The 20550-nt window shown below is 40.8% G+C and overlaps 1 protein-coding gene across 20 annotated transcripts in view; it reads right to left on the reverse strand.

The window, feature by feature from the left end:
- Window positions 1-12682: 12682 nt before the first annotated feature.
- The window catches only part of PARD3 (par-3 family cell polarity regulator), a 798768-nt gene continuing 790900 nt past the window's right edge, over window positions 12683-20550 (reverse strand). For all 20 annotated transcript variants that reach the window (XM_070429321.1, XM_070429362.1, XM_070429354.1 and 17 more), the window contains one exon: window positions 12683-14680. In XM_070429321.1, the coding sequence (XP_070285422.1) occupies window positions 14287-14680 (394 nt within the window). In that variant the 3' untranslated portion in view covers window positions 12683-14286. The remainder of the gene's footprint in view (window positions 14681-20550) is intronic.

Here is a 20550-nt window from a genome sequence, read left to right on the forward strand (position 1 = left end):
CATTTGCAACAGCATGGATGGAACTGGAGAGCGTTATGCTAAGGGAAATAAGTCAGTCACAGAACAATAAATATCACATGATCTCACTCATTTGTGGAATATAATGAACAACATAAACTGATGAACAAAAACAGATCCAGAGGCAGAGAAGCATCGATCAGATGCCCAAACCTCAGTGGGAAGGTAGAGGAGGGTGGGAGTAAGGGGGAGAGGTCAACCAAAGGACTTGTATGCATGCATATAAACATAACCAACAGACACAGACACCAGGGGGGTGAGAGCATGAGTGGAAGGGTGTGTGGAGGGGAGCGCAATGGGGTATAAGGACACATATGTAATACCTTAATCAATAAAGAAAAAAAGAGATAGAGGAAGATATGAATAAGTGGGAGAATATATTGTGTTCAAGGATTGGAAGAATTAGCATCATTAAAATACCCATACTACCCAAAGCAATATATAGACTCAATGCAAACTCTATTAAAATACCAATGGCATATTTCACAGATTTAGAAAAAATATTCCAAAATTTATATGGAAACAAAAAAGACCCCAAATAGCCCCAGCAATCTTTAGAAATAAGAACAAAGCTGGAGGGATCATAATACCAGATATCAAGTTATACTACAAAAGCACTGCAATCAAAACAATCTGGTACTGGCACAAGTACAAGCATATAGATCAATGTAACAGAACAGATAACCCAGAAATTGACCCAAACCATTCTGCTCAATTAATATTCAATAAAGGAGGCAAGAGCATACAATGTAGTCCAGTCTCTTCAATAAATAGTGTTGGGAAAATTTGACAGATAGATGCAAAAAAAAAAAAAAAAAAGGAAATAAGACCACCAACTTACACCATACACTAGAATAAGCTCAAAATGAATAAAAACCTTACAGGTAAGTTGTGAAACCATAAAAATCATAGACAAAAACATAGGCAGCAAAATCTCAGACATCTCACATTACAGAATTTTCACAGATACATCTCCTAGAGCAAGAGAAACAACAGAAAAAATAAACAAGTAGTACTACATCAAATTAAAAAGCTTCTGCACAGCAAATGGAACCAGCATCAAAATGAAAAGGGAGCCCACTGTATGGCAGAACATATTTGCCAAAGATACATCTGATAAGGGGTTAATTTCCAAAATATATAAAGTACACATACAACTCAACAAAAGGAAGACAAACAATTCAATTAAAAAATGGGCAGAGAGACCTTAATAGACACTTCTCCAAAGAGGACATACAAATGTCCAAAAGACATGTAAAAATGCTCAACATCACTAATCACAGAGAGATACAAATTAAAACTAAAATGAGGTATTATCATGTCACATATGCCAGAATTGCTACCATGAATAAATCATCAAACAAGTGCTGGCAAGGATGTGGAGAAAAGGGAACCATAGTAGACTTGGTAGAAATGCAGACTGGTGCAGCCACTGTGGTAAATAGTAAGGAGTTTTCTTAAAAAATTAAAAACAGAAAATGCTGTTTGATCCCATAATCCCTCTTATAGGAATATATTCTAGGAATCCTGAAACACCAGTCAGAAAAATATATGCATCCCCATGTTCATAGCAGAGTTATTTAGAATAGCTAAAATCTAGAAACAGTCCAAGTGCCCATCCGTAGATGAGTGGATAAAAAAAACTGAGTGGAATGCTTTGTGGCGGTAACAACAACAACAAAACAGGATGTCTTACCCTTTGTGTTTTTATTCTTTTTTATTTTTTTTTTATTTTTTAATTTTTCGCTAAAAGTATTACAAAGGGTATTACATAAGTGTCCTTCCCTCCCCCTCCCCGCCCTTGACAAACCCCTGCCCTCCCCTACCCCCCAGTGTCTTATGTCCATTAGTTATGCTTATAAGGATGCATACAAGTCCTTCGGTTGATCTCTTACTCCCCTCCCTCCTGTCCCCCAACCCTCCCTGGCCTTACCACTGCAGTTTGACAATCAGTTTGAGGCAGCTCTGCCTCTGTATCTATTATTTTTCAAAAGTTTGTAATGGTCTTTATTATCCATGAATGGGTGAGATCATGTGGTTTTTTTCCTTCATTGACTGGCTTGTTTCACTTAGCATAATGCTCTCCAGTTCCATCCATGCTGTTGCAAATGGTAAGAGTTCCTTCTTTTTTACAGCAGCATAATATTCCATCGTGTAGATGTACCACAGTTTTCTAATCCATTCATCTACTGATGGGCACTTAGGCTGTTTCCAGATCTTAGCTATGGTGAATTGTGCTGCTATGAACATAGGGGTGCATATATCCTTTCTGATTGGTGTTTCTGGTTTCTTGGGATATATTCCTAGAAGTGGGATCACAGGGTCAAATGGGAGTTCCATTTTGAGTTTTTTGAGGAAACTCCATACTGTCTTCCATAGTGGCTGCACCAGTCTGCATTCCCACCAGCAGTGCAGGAGGGTTCCCTTATCTCCACATCCTCTCCAGCACTTGTCGTTTGTTGATTTGTTGATGATGGCCATTCTGACAGGTGTGAGATGGTACCTCATTGTTGTTTTGATTTGCATCTCTCGGATGATTAGTGACTTTGAGCATGTTTTCATATGTCTCTTGGCTTTCTGAATGTCCTCTTTTGAAAGGTGTCTATTTAGATCCTTTGCCCATTTTTTGATTGGATTGTTTATCTTCTTTTTGTTAAGTTGTATGAGTTCCCTGTAAATTTTGGAGATTAAGCCCTTATCAGATATGACGTTGGCAAATATGTTTTCCCATGCAGTGGGTTTTCTTGTTGTTTTGTTGATGGTTTCTTTTGCTGTGCAGAAGCTTTTTATTTTGATGAAGTCCCATTTGTTCATTTTCTCTTTAGTTTCAACTGCCCTAGGAGCTATATCAGTGAAGAAATTGCTTTGGCATATGTCTGAGATTTTGTTGCCTTTGTATTCTTCTAGAATTTTTATGGTTTCCTGTCGTACATTTAAGTCCTTTATCCATTTTGAGTTTATTCTTGTGTATGGTGTAAGTTGGTGGTCTAGTTTCATTTTCTTGCATATATCTGTCCAATTTTCCCAACACCATTTATTGAAGAGACTATCTTGGCTCCATTGTATGTTCATGCCTCCTTTGTCAAAAATTAATTGAGCATATTGGTTCGGGCTAATTTCTGGACTCTCTATTCTATTCCACTGATCTATATGTCTGTTCTTGTGCCAATACCAGGCAGTTTTGAGAACAGTGGCTTTGTAATACAGCTTGATATCTGGCACTGAGATCCCACCTACTTTGTTTTTTCTCAGGATCGCTGCAGCTATTTGGGGTCTTTTTTTATTCCAGATGAATTTTTGGAGAGTTCGTTCTAGATCTTTGAAGAAGGCCATTGGTATTTTAATGGGAAGTGCGTTGAATTTATAGATTGCTTTGGGTAGTATGGACATTTTAATGATGTTGATTCTACCAATCCAAGAACATGGTATGTTCTTCCATCTCTTTATGTCTTCCTCTATCTCTTTTTTCAATGTCCTGTAGTTTTCTGAGTAGAGGTCTTTTACCTCCTTAGTTAAGTTTATTCCTAGGTAGCTTAATTTTTTTGGTGCGATGGTAAATGGGATGGTTTTTTTAGTCTCTCTTTCTGTAAGTTCACTATTGGTGTATAGAAATGCCATAGATTTCCTGGCATTAATTTTGTATCCTGCTACATTGCCAAATTCATGTATTAAGCCTAGTAGTTTTTTGATGGAGTCTCTAGGGTTTTGTATGTATAATATCATGTCATCTGCAAATAAGGACAGTTTTACTTCCTCTTTTCCAATTTAGATGCTTTTATTTCTTCTTCTTGTCTAATTGCAATGGCTAATACTTCCAATACTATGTTTAACAGGAGTGGTGACAGTGGGCATCTCTGTCTTGTTCCTGTTCTTAGGGGAAATGGTGTTAGTTTTTGTCCATTGAGTATGATGTTGGCTGTGGGCCTGTCATATATGGCTTTTATTATGTTGAGGTATGATCCTTCTATTCCCACTTTGCTGAGAGTTTTTATCAAAAATGGGTGTTGGATTTTGTCGAATGCTTTTTCTGCATCAATTGATATGACCATGTGGTTTTTTTCTTTCAATTTGTTTATGTGATGTATTACGTTTATTGATTTACGGATGTTGTACCATCCTTGCATCCCTGGGATAAATCCTACTTGGCCATGGTGTATGATCCTTCTGATGTACTGCTGGATCCGATTTGCTAAGATTTTGTTGAGGATTTTGGCATCTATGTTCATGAGGGATATTGGCCTGTAATTCTCTTTCACCGTGTTGTCTTTACCTGGTTTTGGTATTAGGGTGATGCTAGCTTCATAGAATGTGTTTGGAAGTGTTCCATCCTCTTGAACTTTTTGTAGTAATTTGAGGAGGATAGGTTTTAGTTCTTCCTTGAAAGTTTGGTAAAACTCCCCTGAGAAGCCGTCTGGTCCTGGGCTTTTGTTTGCTGGAAGCTTTTTGATAACTGCTTCAATTTCTTCCATAGTTATTGGCCTATTGAGATTTTTAGATTCTTCCTGATTGAGTTTTGGAATGTTGTATTTTTCTAGGAATTTGTCCATTTCCTCCAGGTTGTCTAGTTTGTTGGAGTAGAGTTGTCCATAGTATTGTTTAACAATCATTTGTATTTCTGTGGGGTCTGTTGTTATTTCGCCTCTATCATTTCTGATTTGGTTTATTTGGGACCTCTCTCTTTGCTTCTTGGTGAGCCTGTCTAGGGGTTTGTCAATCTTGTTTATCCTTTCAAAGAACCAGCTCTTGGTTTCATTCATTTTCTGTATTGTTTTTTTGGTCTCTATTTCATTGATTTCTGCTCTAATCTTTATTATCTCCTTCCTTCTGCTCACTCTGGGGTTTTCTTGTTGCTCTCTTTCTAATTCTTTGAGTTGTAGAGCTGGATGATTAACTACCATTTTTTCTTGTTTTTTGAGATAGGCCTGTAGAGCTATAAACTTCCCTCTCAGGACTGCTTTCATTGTGTCTCATAGGTTTTGGATTGTTGTGTTTTCATTGTCATTAGTTTCCAGGATGTTTTTAATTTCTTCTTTGATGTCATTGGTAACCCAATCAATATTTAATAACATGCTATTCAGCTTCCAGGTGTTTGAGTATTTTGGGTTGTTTTTATTGTAGTTTATTTCTAACATTATGCCATCGTGGTCTGAGAAGATGCTTTTTATGATTTCAATCTTCTTGAATTTGTGGAGACTTTGCTTGTGACCCAATATGTGGTCTATTTTTGAATATGTCCCATGAGTACCTGAGAGGAATGTATATTCCATGGCTTTGGGGTGAAGTGTTCTGAAGATGTCAATTAAGTCCATCTGATCTAGTGAGTCATTTAGGATTGCTGTTTCTTTGCTGAGTTTTTGTCTAGCGGATTTATCCAGTGATGTCAGTGGTGTATTAAAGTCCCCTACTATGATTGTATTGTTGTCGATCTCTCCCCTGATATCTTCCAGGAGTTTTCTTATGTATGTGGGTGCTCCTGCATTGGGTGCATATATGTTTATCAGGGTTATATCCTCTTGTTGTATTGATCCCTTTAGTATTATGAAGTGGCCTTCCTTATCTCTTGTTATGGCCTTCACTTTGACGTCTATTTTGTCGGATATAAGTATTGCTACCCCAGCTTTTTTTTCATTTCCATTTGCCTGAAAGATATTTTTCCATCCCTTCACTTTCAGTCTGTGTGAGTCCCTTCTAATGAGGTGGGTCTCTTGTAGACAGCAGATGTACGGGTCATGTTTTTTTATCCATTCAGCTACTCGATGTCTTTTGATTGGACCATTTAGTCCATTTACATTTAAAGTTATTATTGAAAGGTACTTGTTTGTAGCCATTTCTATTTTTTTGTGGCTGCTTTCTTTCTGGGCTTTTTATTTCTTCTTTTTACACCAGTCCCTTTAGCATTTCTTGCATTGCTGGCTTGGTGGTGATGAACTCCCTTAGCCTTTTTTTGTCTGTGAAGCTTCTTATTTCCCCTTCAATTTTGAATGATAGCCTTGCTGGATAGAGTATTCTTGGATTCAGTCCCTTGCTTTGCATCACTTTGTAAATTTCCGTCCATTCTTTTCTGGCCTGATGTGTTTCTGTTGAGAAATCGTTTGATAATCTGATGGGCGATCCTTTGTAGGTAACTCTCTGTTTCTCTCTTGCAGCCTTTAAGATTCTCTCTTTGCCTTGTACATTTGCCATCGTTATTATGACGTGTCTTGGTGTTGGTCTTTTGGGGTTCATCTTGCCTGGGACTCTCTGTACTTGTGTAACTTTTTTCTTCCCCATATCTGGGAAGTTTTCTGTCATTATTTCTTCAAATAGATTTTCTAATCCTTGCTGCTCTTCTTGTCCTTCTTGCAGCCCTATTATGCGTATGTTACTTCGTTTCATGTTGTCCCGAAGCTCCCTTAGGCTCTCCTCCTGTTTTTTAATTTTTTTCTCCAGTTGCTGTTCAGATTGAGCTTGTTTCTCTGCCTTATCTTCTAACTCACTAATTCGGTCTTCTGCTTCTTCTAGTCTGCTGTTGAAACTTTCCATGGTGTTTTTGATTGTAGCTATATCACTTTTCATTTCTTCCTGATTCTTGCATAGGTTGTTGATTTTCTCATCCATCCGGTGAATGAATTGTACAACCATTATTCTGAATTCTTTTTCTGTCATGTTGCATGCTTCAACTTCATTAATTTCCTTTCTTGGTGATTCCTCATTGTCTTTCCTCTGGGTGTTGTGTCGTCTCTTCATTCTGATTATCTCCTGATGGTTCAAAGGTCGAGTTGCGTGGGCCTGGGCCGTGTGCAGTGGGAGGCTCCCACCACCCTACTGTCACTGAAGAGCTCTGACACTAAGATGTGTGGTTGTTGTTGGTTGGTGGGAACCAGGCTCGCTCTGTGTCAGTGTTGCCAACACTCAATGTGGCCTCGCACGTGCCCTTAGAATTAGGGACCTTGCCTGCACTGTGCTGAAATAGAGGCCCCCCTGGAGCGTGTTGAAAACCAGAGCAGAGCCCTCTAGCTTGCGCCAGGAGTCAGAGTTCCCCAAGAGTCCAGTATCAGAGTCTCTGTTGCTTCACGCGACCTCACCTTGAGAATCAGGGTCCCTGTGTGCCCTTGCACCAGGAATTGGATTCACTGACTCTTAGTATGAATGCACAGGAAATCAGGATCTCAGGCGCAGGTGATAAGAAACACAGTCAAGTCACTGGTGCTTGGTGCTGCCTCCTGCCCTGAGAAACAGGGTCCCTGGGCCTGTGCTAGGCGGACAAACTCCCGTTCGCACGATTGCTCCCAGCCCAGGGCTCCAAAGCCAGCAGTGCGCGCAGGATCAGTTCCTGGTGGTGTGTGCCCTTATGCTCCCAGCCCAGGGCTCCAAAGCCAGCAGTGCGCGCAGGATTAGTTCCTGGTGCTGTGCGCGCTTTTGCTCCCAGCCCAGGGCTCCGAAGCCCGCAGTGCGAGTAGGATCAGTTTCAAGGTGCTCGCGCACTTCCAGGCCAAAGTTCCTGCAGCGCTGAGGCCCCGGCAAGGGGTAGGTCTATCAGTTAGTTACTCTGGCGCTGCCCGCGAGCCTGGGGGAAGAGGGGACGGGCTCTGGTACTCACGGATCTGCCGCAGGGATTTCAGAACTTTTGCTGTCCGAAGGTCTGTAGCTGTGGTTGCAGGTCTCTGTCCCCAGTGGCTGCAGGGTCCTGGTATGCGTCTGAGATCAGACTGGGTGGTGCTGAGGCCAGGATCCTAGTCTCAAGCAGCTCTGTTTCCCAAGATGGCGTGGTCGCTGTGCCTTTGCTGGCCGCCCAGGAGTGTCTGCGCCAGGAGCGGGACTCCGCCGCCTAGGACTGCTGGGTTTAGCAGCCCCTTAGAAGACCTGCAGAGTCTAACTGTCCCTAGCTCATACACACTCACCACACACGTCCACACATGCCTCTATCACTTCCTTGCACTCTCACACTCTCTCCCTCCCTACCTTCCTGCTGGTCGCCATTTTAAAGCCTCTGTCTTACCCTTTGTGACAGCATGAATGGACCTGGAGATTATTATGCTAAGCAAAATAAGCCAATCAGAGAAACACAAATTATCACATGATCTAACTTATATGTGGAATCTATTGAATAAAATAAACTGATGAACAAAACAGGTCCAGAGGCATTGAAACATGGAACAGACTGTCTGATTTCAGAGGAAAAGTGGTAGGGGGAGGAGTGATGGGTGGGAAGAGATTAACCAAAGAATTTATATGCATATATGCATAACCCATGGACACAGACAATAGTGTGGGGAAAGCCTAGGGTGGGACAGGGGCTGGTCGAAGGGGAGCAAAGTGGGGAAAGTGGGTGACATCTGTAATACTGTCAACAATAAAAATAAATTTTGAAGAATTGAACTATCGCTTCTCTATCCAGCTTCAAAGGGTTTATTGGTTTAAAAACAAGAAAGAGGGTGTTGTACAAATTGTAAAGTGCTCCATGAATAAAGCAGCCAGGGGCAGCTGTCCACTCTTATTGCAGATTTTGTGAAAATGCTTTGGGTTCTTGCACCAGAGAGGAGATCTGTGGGCTCAGATGGGAGGCAAGCCAAGCAGATAAAGTTAGAAAAGTTTGGAAATTGAGTAGCAGGTCAAGGCATGTGCAGAGCAAATTCCCTTTGAGGTTTCACAAGACAAGTTCAAAGGTTTGCAGTATTCCAAAATACCCCACATTCATTGGCTAATCCTAATCTGACCCATCTCTGGGTTGTCGAGCTGATGTTTTCACCCATTTCATCTCAACATAAACAATTGTGATAAGTATGTTGCCACTGACAACTAGAGCTGAATAAAAGCAAGTCCAATATGAACTGAACCCCGAAACCAGATCATTAGCCAAGGTTATGACTGGTTTAGAAATTTGTGATGTTCTCTTGCCTATCACTTGCCAGCAATACGTGGCACTCTTCGCCCCCTTGTAGCTTGCAGTAGGCTGGGCCCGGAGCCATGTGAGACTGCTTTTAATGGAAAAATCTTCAGAGTTCTACTTAAAATATTTGCATCATAAAACCCCTTGTGGAAGCCAAACTTCAATTTCAGGAGGAGCCTCACAGCAAGCAGCAAAGTTACCTCAGAGATGGAGGCTCCTGCCCCCCGCACCCCCTCCAGCAGTTGATCCTCTTGGGCTGGTTACACAAAGGAGACAGCCCCAGTGCCTTGGGACAAAGTCCAAATGACTTTTATAAGCCAACAACAGTGTGAGGTGACAGCAATTAGTTGAGCAATTCAGAAAAGCGTGTTTTCACACATTTAATTGATCCTGTGAGCAAGTAAGTGCTAAGGAGGAATGATGAGTAATTGTTCAACCTCATGGAAAAAGGACTTTGTCTTCTTTCTCGCACTTTTCTCCTGTGTCCAGACTAACATGCATATAACTTGCTTTAAAAAATTAAAAATGAAGAAAAATGGATCCTTTAAATCTAAACTCAGAAAGAAAAAAAAATTGTGAGAAAAGGTAATTATCTTCCTTAGCAAAGGATGATTGATCAGTAGAACCAAATGGAATCCTTTAAAAATGAAATTTTCTATTACAGGGTTTAACTTGAAGGAACTAGATCTATGGATAAAGGACACCCATAGGTTTTTACTTCATTGAATGGTATATGAAAGCCGAGAGAAAGGGAAGAGCAGGGAGATGAGTGCAGGCTCAGAAGGTGATGAGTTTTGGAGGGAAGAACACATCTGACAGGAAACAAGTTCCTTCTTTGCGGAGTGCAATGATAACCTTTCCCTTTCGCCATGAGATCGAAACTAAAATTATCAGTTTCTTGTTAAAAAAAAAAAAGGAAAGAAAATATTATGCTCAGAATTACACCCTCCTCCACACACTAAAAAAAAAAAGTCATTTAATTCAGTGAGCTTTGTGATCTAATCATTACTCAGAGCTGAAGGTGGTTTTCCATTAAAGCACTGCATCACTCTCACTTTCTGACCTGTGAAGGCTCTTATTAGCTGCCTTATTATGATGATATCCTGTCTCTGAAATAAAAAATAAAATTTTCTCCTTACCTGACATGTCACCATTAGAGTAATCTTTGTTGAGGTGGTGGGGGAAGGCTGTTAAATAGACATTTAAATTTATGGCGCACTCTGCCATGCAGCAGGACATCAGTGATGGAGTGGACCTAGAGTACACTAGTGCACACTCTCCATGACTAGCAGAGCTAGAAACAAAGGACTACCTGCTTCGTCTAAGTTGGTTCTAACTTGGGGCAAATCCTGGGTTTTAAGGACTCAGAGGAAATGAGGAACACATTAAACCAGACAAATACAGACATATAATTATAGAAATACTAGAGGCCCAATGCACGAAATTTATGCAAGAGTAGGCCTTCCTTCCCCCGGCTGCCAGCACCGGCTTCCCTCTGGCACCTACGACCCAGGCTTCCCTCGCAGCCCCGGCTTCATCTGGAAGGTCATCTGGAAGGATGTCCGGAAGGATGCACAGTCTAATTAACATATTATACTTTTATTATTATGGACTAAAGGCCCAATGCACAAAATTCATGCAAGAGCAGGCCTTCCTTCCCCTGGCTGCCAGCACCAGCTTCCCTTTGGCACCTGGGACCCAGGCTTCCCTCCGGCCCCAGCTTGTCAAGAGGACATCTGGTCTAATTAGCATATTACCCTTTTATTATTATAGATGATACATATGTTTGTTATATGTCTATACAAACATGTACTCTCTAATAAAAGCGATTGAAGGAAAGGGAGCAATCCCCAAGATGACCAGGATATCTAGCTAAGTCTCGAGCAATGACATGGACAGAGGAGCCTCAGCAATCTCTGGTCTTACATGGCGACAGTCACTAAGCACACTGCTGACAAAGTGATCAGCTCCATTTGCCTATTTTCTGCCCCCTTTCATACAGGGTTTCCAGAGAAACAAATTTCTTCTTCCTGTTCATGAACAGCCATGCCATTGTGGGTGCTTTGACCTCTGAGCAGCCTGTGTTCTAACCAACCACAGGGAGAGGGTGTGGGTGGTGGTGCTTAAATTACATATAACATAGATACATTATATAATATTATTTCTATAATTTATATATACATCTTTTAAAGACTACATAGTCTTAATGGACTAAAGTGGTGATAATGTAATACTGAGACCATCTTTTCTGAGGGACAGTTGAGTGACTCCTCGTCCATCCTCATCCAAGTGTGGCTGCCTGCCCATTTCATGACTTGGGGCGTCCCCTGCGGGTATGGGCAGAGCACAGTGCATGTGCAGACCATCCCAGCCTGGCCTTCCATAGCCACACTCTCCCCATGATTCGTGCAAGGCCTGGTGAAGTGTTCTGGAGCCACAGGTCATCAGTTCATTTGGATAAGACCGCCTCGTGGAGTATAGTCTCATTTCTGTGATGACCCATAACAATGCTTACTTCTCAGTATGGCTCACATTGCCAGTTTTAATCTACAAATTCCTTAGTGATTTTGGTCCCCACAATGTTCAATATTACCTCTCCTGCTTTATTTCTCACTGCCAGTTGAGATAAAGAACCTGTCAGTTTGGGCATTTGCAATGGATGGGCTTCCTGGTCAGTAAGAAAATTAACAAATCTGTCCATCTTGCTTTTCTACTTTCCATGCCTTGCATGCATATAGGAATCAAAGACATGGTATTACTTGGCTTGCTATACATCTCTTATTAGAATCCTGAGGTGATAGAATTTGGATCTGGTGACACAATGAGGGCTGCTGTGACAACCAACTAACTGTTGCCAGGCACTCCACAAGAAGGCATTTTTGACAGGATTTAGCAAAACTTGCTCTTTGGGTAGATACCACATCTACATTTCTACGTAAGACATACCTAGGATCTACTGCCCTTCATATCATCAAAGCACCATACAAATGTTGACAAGTGTCCATCTGAAAGATTTAGCAAAACCTTATTTCATAATTTGGGAAATATAAAACAGGTTAATATTGGAAGTGAACTAGAATTTGGACATTTCTCTGGGCTCACTGTATACAAGGCTAGAACTTAATCAAAACATTTGGTTTGCTGAAATGATGCAAAGCAAGCAAAGGGCAATAATAGAAATATTTATGTAGTTTTCTGTCTTATTTTTTAAAATTTAGTTCTAATGTATTGGTTCTTTCAATTCAGAATTCCCCAGGCTTCTTTTGGCAGCCTGGGTCTTCCATGGGATTCATTAAGAAAGTTCCCCCAATAATGCCAAGGTTGTGGGTTCAATCCCCAGACAGAGCACATACAAGAATTAACTAAGGAATGCGTGAATAAGTAGAACAACAGATTGATATGTCTGTCTGTCTCTCTCTCCATCCTCTCCCTCTCTAAAAATCAATTTTAAAAATGTTTTAAAAGAAGGTCCCTTTTTCCTGTGCCCTCTCTCCTCAGGTGTTCAAATAAGCAATCAATCACTCATTTCTGTGTTTGCACAGACAAATATGAGGAAATTTCCAACTTTCACTAAATATGAAAAAAACCCCACGTCTGCTAATATACAGGGTGCCCCCCCAAATGTATACACACTTTAATAGCTGATATCTCAATTTTGAAAATGAAAAAAATTTAATAAACACTGCCTGTATAATTATTCAAAGTGTGTGTATACATTTTTTTGGAACACCCTATATATTAAAAAATAACTCTAGCTAGGAGAGTTTCCACAAGAATACTACAGACACCACAAACAACAGGAAGAAATATGCCTTTTATTTAAAGTTTCATATGTACAGAGAAAGTTCTTTCTCAAGCTCAGGGTATGCTGTGAGAAAGAGCCCTGTCATTCAAGGTCACTGCGTTTACATTGGTAACAACACTGAAATGTCACTGCACATTATGAACAAATAGAACATTACACAGAAATGCAAAAGAGACATAGGTACATGTATGGACACTTCACACATTTTCTAAAAACAAGTAGACACAAAATACAATGTGCCAGTAAAAAAAAATAGGCATATCAGTACATGTCTTTTTTTTTCCTTTTTTGTTAATACATGGATGTGGAGCTTTCATCTCAAGTGTTTTCACATCGGGATTCGCAGGCACTTTAGCAACTCAGCCATGGTTTATAATACATGATGTTGAGACCAAAAGATGAAAACATGAGAGCAGATGAGGTCCAGTGACCCACATGTATGTGAAAATATTGGCATGAGAAGCACTTTTGTCACCACTGCTTGCAGACACCAGAATGTTCTCCTTGTGAAGTGTGATGGGTTTTCCCTTATTTGTCTTTTCTGTTTCATAGCAGCATTATTTAGTAACACGGATGGCATCACCAGGCAGACATATAGCATGTGGATGCACTAGACACATGTCAATTCCTATCGACTTGGGAACGGTAGAAAGCAGATGAGTTTTTAGAATCTCCAAATGAATGACCTATCTTTGTCCCACTCTATGCCCTTCCTGCCAACCTGTCAATCAAAAACTAATTAAAATAATTACTTGGATGTAATGGACCAGAAGCTCATCCTGGGAGAACTGTTTCCTTAGCTACCACTTCCCACATCATGATATACACAGGACGATGGGCAGCCCAGTCCTTCCCCGCCAGGGGTCCCTCCCCTCTCTCGCCTTCCCTACACAGTGTGGTGACTCGACACATGTATTAGGAATATGACCAAACAAGAGCATTTATAATCTCAGAATAGATGATCACTTTATTGGTAATGTTTAGGTATAAGGCAGTTACAAAAGAAGCCCCATGAAAACCCGACAGTGATGGAATATGGCTTAACTTCTTTATAACATGAAGGAACTTTGCTGTTATGAGGAACAGAGAATGAAAAGGAAAAACCATACCAATTATAAATGACTGTGCTATGAGGTACTGTAAAGCCCCAATTTCTGGAGTATGTCACTCACTTTCATCCACCAGAAACTGAGAGGTGCCTCACATCGCAGAAAACTTAAAGGGAATAAAGAGAAATCAACATTACCTCAGCTTCAAGGTAATTTGTCACCACTAGTTGTATGGGGCTGTGACACAAAGCCATGAACATCTCTTGAGTCAGGCCAAGAATTCCTGGTCCTCCTGAGAGATGCTGTGACAAATGCTTCGAGCAGATGATTGTCAGAGAGTGGGAAATCCTTCCATGAAATACACTTGAGACATACTGGCAAAGACATTAAGGCCTTCCATTTCTTTGCCCATACTGCTTAAAGGCACTGATACCAACAACAGAAATATTCCATAGTACCATGGAGGTTTTTAAAAAAACTCCCCAAATACAAGTCTCCATAAGAAAATGTCCTTTATTGCATGAATGAAGCATCCGCTCTTCTGCTCAGGAATAGAAGGGTCTCCCTTTTTCAGGAGTCTGGAGTCTGCTCAGCCTAGCGACCTGAGAAGGGGATGGGGGCACATCCTGCCGGAAGGGCCCCTTAGGGGGAGTGTAACTGGGGTCCTGGACTTTCTTATACGAGTCATAGCTGTTGAGCCCCTCGGGAGCAGGCTGCTTCTTCATCTGCTGCTCTTTTCGTCTCTGTTCCTGGCGAAGGAGCTCCTGGGTCTCCAGCATCACCCTGGCATTAAAGCCGTGCCCGCCCAGGTAGCCGTTTCTGGAGCCTTGGTAGCTGGAGTACCTGAGGCTCTCCTTGGCACTCTGGAAGCCTTCCCCAGGCGAGTAGTTCTGCTCCCAGGAATCCTGGGAGACAGAGCTGGCATTTTTCCTGCTTTGCCTAGAAAGCAAAGCCAAAGGTCAGTGTGAGATTGGGAGAAGGGGAGAGCAAAAAAGAGGAAGGAAGGGGTAAGAGGGTATATGCATTTCAATATTTCAACAAATAGTATTGTGCTCCAGGCACTGTGATGGGGGCTGGAGGAAGAAAATGTGACTGTCAGCAAGCTCAAATCTCAGACAAGTGAACAAACAAGGGCTAAACAGGAGAGAGAACTAACTGACAGCTATTCAGAAACAGGGTCTGCCTTCTGTGTCTGGGGAGGTACTGTCTATTCTACTTAGGGAACATATATCTCCTGCAATTCAGACACATTGGCAAAATGCTTTAGAGGAGGATTAGAGATTTGGCAGCATCTACTCTAGCAATAATTGCTTGCTTCAGAACATTACAATTCGATTCTAAACAAGCAAAACAAATATTTTACACAGCTGCCACTATGGTGCCAGAGATGCTAGCTAATAGGAAGTACATGTAATGGATTACAATGTGAGTTCGGCTATGAAAGATTTAAGTCTCAACTCCTTTATGATTAAAAATGCAACAGGCAGTCCCTTACAGCCCTGGCTTTTGAGTTGTATATGTCAGCAATGGACACTCCTCAGAACACATGCTCATCAAGACTGTAGACCTGGAAGTCTGCAGAGTAAGCACTGCTGTTCCGTGCACTGTGCCCTCACCAAAGGCCAGGACAGCTTACTAAACTCATGTTTGTTCACCACAGGTCAGGGGAATAAATCAGTCATACAGAAATTTCAAATTATCATCATTTGTGCAATAAAGTTACACAGCATTTTCAGGAAACATTACTGTTTTGAAATATCTTTAATTTATTATCTAGTCTCTAGATGCTTTTATGAATTTACAATAAGATTGGATATGATAAAGTAAAACAATTTTTTGTTAGAAAGGAAGACAAGCCCTAATATTTAGCCTTGAAAATGGGAGACAGGGAGAGAGAATCCAGTAATAAAAAAAAATCTATTGCTCCATGTATCAATAAGAAAACCATTTGGTGACAGTATATATTACTCAGCCTTTTGCATCAACACACACATGATGGAATGTTCAAAAGGGCCCTGCAGAGGAAAAACAGGGCCTATGCAGTCACTGGGTCTCCCACAGGGATGAAGCAATTTGCATTTTTGAACATTCAAAAGTGCCATTATTAGGGCTTTGGATCAAATCTGCCTATTTTTCCTATGACCTAAAATGTAGTCAGGGATATTTTCAATAAGGAAATGAACTAATGATCAGCATCATCTCTGGATATGACTATGATTAATTGAGCAGTCTACAGTATATCTATCTGGTTCTCTTCTAACCAGTTAACTGCCACGCATCCAAAACAAAAACCATCCCCACATGCCATGATATTTTGAATTTAATTTAAAAAATTAATTTGCAATGAATATTATAAAAATAAATATATTATATTACTCACAATTCGGGTGTTCTTGAATATTTTTAGTTGAAAATCCTCACAAAAAATGATTTTAAAGCATCTATAGACACTATGGCGTACAAAGGGTTAATGGGAATCAGACCATTTGTACAATCAGCCCAAGCAAGAATCCTTCCATTTGGTGGAATAGTTTATTTGCCTAAAGCACTGATTATCTTCACTTAAAAAGTCATACATTAATCTGCCCAGAGACAGGAATGTTGGAAAGTGCCCACATGAAACCAGGGATTTGACCATTAATCATGAAACTTTAATTAAATCAACAAATTTGTTACTGAGGTTACAGTAACAAAAGTGGGACTCCTTCATAAGTTGGTTATCAATCTAAAGATAATCAGAAATAGGCTGCAGACATTTCACCTCTTTCTCATCCTTGACCTACTGAGACCCATGAACCCTCGTCATCCTGCACTCCCAACTCTGGAAAGCCTGAAGATGTGCTCTGTGGAGGTCATGTACCATAAGCTGAATTTTTAATCAATCCAAGAACACACTAAGAACTCACTAAAGGTTTGTTAGGAATGGAAACTCTGATGATGTGGAAGAATTTCTTTAAAATTTTCTTCAAATTAATCATATATAGAGAGGGAAACAGACCTTCCTGAGGTTTAAAGTAAGGTACGTGGGGAAAGTACATACATGTAGATACATACACATGTATACACACACACAGACATACACACACGCTTCCTTGGTAAGAAAGCTAGTGGTACCCACAACTCTTAATTAAGACACAGGAAATGAGCAGGTCACAGAGAAACATAAGAGTGCAGCAGACAATAAGAGTTTCCAACACTAGGAAACACATCACCTGCGTACTAGGCACAATGGGAGAGTGGCTTTGGATCAGATACACATAGATTCACATCTGGAATCTGCCATTTGCCAGTTGGGGGATGCTGGGAGGGTTATGCTCTCTGGGCCCAACTTGCCTCATCTGTGAAATAGGTATAATAGCTAACCTCATAGGGTTATGAGGCAGAAATGAACAAAATAACACATGCAAAATGTTTAGAAAGGTATGGCACAGAGTAAATGGCTGACTAATGGGGGTTGGAGGAGTAGTTTGAAGGCAACGTCACTTTGCCTTCAAAGAATAGGCTCTGGGTTTTGAGAAGCATCTTTCTGACCAAAGAAGAAAAATGAAGAAAAATATTAGCTTTCTTTTCTTTTGTCAGAGAAATTGGGTAGAAACAAAGAGGAGAGAAAGGCACTAGAGAACATCTGAAGAACACTCACTAAGTGAGGGTAAGTCCACCCAATTCCACAGAGATGAGAAGGAAGCTTTCCAATGTCCCATGATTGCCCAAAGGCCACAATAACAACAGCAGCAAGAAAACATCAATGTCCATCAATGTGAATTTCTTTATAACCAACATGCAGGCTTGTTTGGTCTTGGAATGAGCCCACTAGAGATTTCTGAACCCACTGAAAGCACACACCCTGCTTTGTCTATGATTACAATTATTACCAAAGTGGCCTGAAGGCCATCATCATGCAGAGGACTCACACCTTGCGGAAAGCCAGTTAGCCACCGAGATGAGGAGGATGCAGAAGGATGATGAAAGATATAAAGACCAAGGCTAACAAGTTGACAAGCAGCTCAGAGACATAATAAATGGGCCTAGTAGGGAAGACTACATCAGGGTGTGAAGACATAGTGGAGAAGTGAGACATACAAAGCAGAGAAGTGAGACACCAACAGATGTGAAACCAAGGGAGAGGGAAAAATGAAGAAGAAATGGGGAGACAGCAGGAAAATTTTTTAAAAAACTGCCAAAACCGGTTTGGCTCAGTGGATAGAGCGTCGGCCTGCGGACTCAAGGGTCCTGGGTTCGATTCCGGTCAAGGGCATGAACTTGGGTTGCGGGCACATCCTCAGTGGGAGCTGTGCAGGAGGCAGCTGATCGATGTTTCTCTCTCATCGATGTTTCTAACTCTCTATTTCTCTCCCTTCCTCTCTGTAAAAAATCAATAAAAAAATATTTTTAAAAAATTAATAAAGGATCTTAAGTTTTTCTATTGGTGACTCTGAACATTCTTCACCGTTTGAGCGTTGCCTTTTGGAAACTAAATGAAGGAACTAATTTAGGACTAAAAATATAGATTTAAAAAAAAGAAAGTAAAAATGAAAACTGATTTAAGAATTTAAAAAATAAAAAAGAAGTCTTAGTCTGATTGAGAATTGAGTGTGGGGCCACTCAGGTCCCTTTTCCTTCAGAACCAGTGTTACTACCTGGCCAATGTTTCCTACTGACATTTCAAAATGAAACTTGAATTCTGCCGTTTGGCTTCCTTAATTACAGTTAGAATTTCAAACTACTCTGGCTCACATATATCCCTCTAATTCAAACCACCTTATCTACTGTGACTGAGACAAAGTCTTGACCATTTGCTTTACTTTATATTCCACTTTGCAGCTGAACTATTTTTGTTTGTGTGTGAAATCTTTTTGGGATCAAATGCCATACCAACTTGTTTAGATAAAACCCTGCTAATTGTCAACATCCGAAAAGCAGAGGTCAGTGTCTCTGAAGAATATCACATGTCAGAGACGTGGACTGGACTCAAGCTCATACAAGCTGCTGCAGTCCTCCTCTGACCTCCTGTTTGGGTTCTTTACCGAGTTCAGGTTTCTGCACACAGCTGCTGTGGAGTGCAGCCGCTCTGCCAGCAAGACAATGGGGCACAAGGCTCTGCATTCCTAATCCTCCTCACATGTGTGAAGATTCACACTGAGAATGATTCTCTAAAAGAAGAGCACATGACCACCCCAGTTGCCTAAATGTACACAACTCTTTCATTTTGGGTTTTCTATTTTTTTCTATCTGCGCAGAGTAAAATGGCTAATAATCAGGGAGTCACAATACCCAGGTGGAAAGTTTTAGTTATTTAGGGAAACACTAAACGACACCAGTAGTACCAATAGAAGCAATCATCTTCTACATGGAAATACAGATACTTCTACCAGCTGCTTCAGGAGGAGAGGGAGAGAGAGAGAAAGGAGGCAGAGTGATGTGGTGGAAAAGGACAGGTAGCAAGTGAAGAAGGGGAGAGACACGCCAGGACAAAAAGATATGTTTGGAATACTGAGCTCCTATGGAATGTGACCAGGAGAAATTCCATGGAAGCATTGATCTGTGTCCTCTTTCTGGGGAACAGGGCCCTAGTCTCTCTTCTGCCAGGCCATCCACCCCTCTAGGCCCTCTGGCCACCATCTCTCTCACATCCCTTCCTTAGTTCTGTACATGTCAACTCACTCCTCTTCTTTATACACTATATGATAGTTCTCTTTCACTTCTTATAAATACCCTCAAACACGAGTAAAATACAGAAAGCCAAACTATTTATAAACAGATTAAGAACCCGGTCCCTGCACAGACAATATATGCCTAAAGCACGTTGTAGCCACACACACACAGGTCTTGATGTGCTACGGGCCACCTACGTGGCTGTGGCAGCAGGACCATACCCGGTGTGTCAATTCATCTACTTTATCATGCTCATCTTTCTGACGACTGCAAGCCAACCGGCTAGGAGAAGGCACGCACATGGAAGAACCTTTATGTATAATCCACGAGGCGTCCAGCAGCTGATGCACTGGGCTGAGTCATACAGGGGCCTCCTTCCAAATGCTAAGGGCATAGAGCACAGAGGGGGACTTTACACCTACATCTGTCAATATTCCAAACTTGGGAACAAAAGTTTTGGTGGCAATGATATATGGAAATTAATGATTATAAAGGGCATAGGCAGGTTTGCGTTTGAATTCCGTGCTAGCTGTGTGGTCTTAGGGAAAGCTGCTTAATCTTTCAGAGCTGTTTCCTTGTAAGACAATATGATCTCCAGGTCTTGTCCAGACCTAAACTTCAATGACACTTACTTAGAATGGGCTAAATAACTGTTAGTTATCCTCCTATTTAAAAGAGAAGATAATTCTGTATAAAAGAAAAAACATAATTTATTACTCAAAGGAAATATAATTTTATGAACTGAAAAAAAGAACTGAATGAACAAGTTACTATAGTAATGGCACTCACCCCAGTACAGATTCTCATTCACAACCACATTCCCATGGTGACATGGGTCAATGTAGTCAAATACCTCACAGTTAATATAGTGATTATTTAACATTTAAAGGGACTCATCTTTATTAGAAATTGAATCAAGATCACTTTTATATTGGTCAGTTAAGTTTACACAGATAAGCATTTGTTCCCTTCCCTCTCCCCAAATAAAAGTTGTTCTGCTCAAATTCGAAACAGTTGATAAAAACAAGGTAAGTGGATTTTTTTTGTACCCAAAATGTTTTTGTTACCTGGTTTGAAGTAGAAAAACAAACGCCTATAAGATTGTGATTACTAGGAGTGACTTATTTTGGGAAGTTTGGAAAGCTGAATATTTTAAA

The sequence above is a fragment of the Myotis yumanensis genome, unplaced genomic scaffold (assembly GCF_028538775.1).
Source record: "Myotis yumanensis isolate MYYU_CA2020_CCGP unplaced genomic scaffold, mMyoYum1.0.hap1 SCAF_1, whole genome shotgun sequence".
Lineage (NCBI taxonomy): Eukaryota > Metazoa > Chordata > Mammalia > Chiroptera > Vespertilionidae > Myotis > Myotis yumanensis.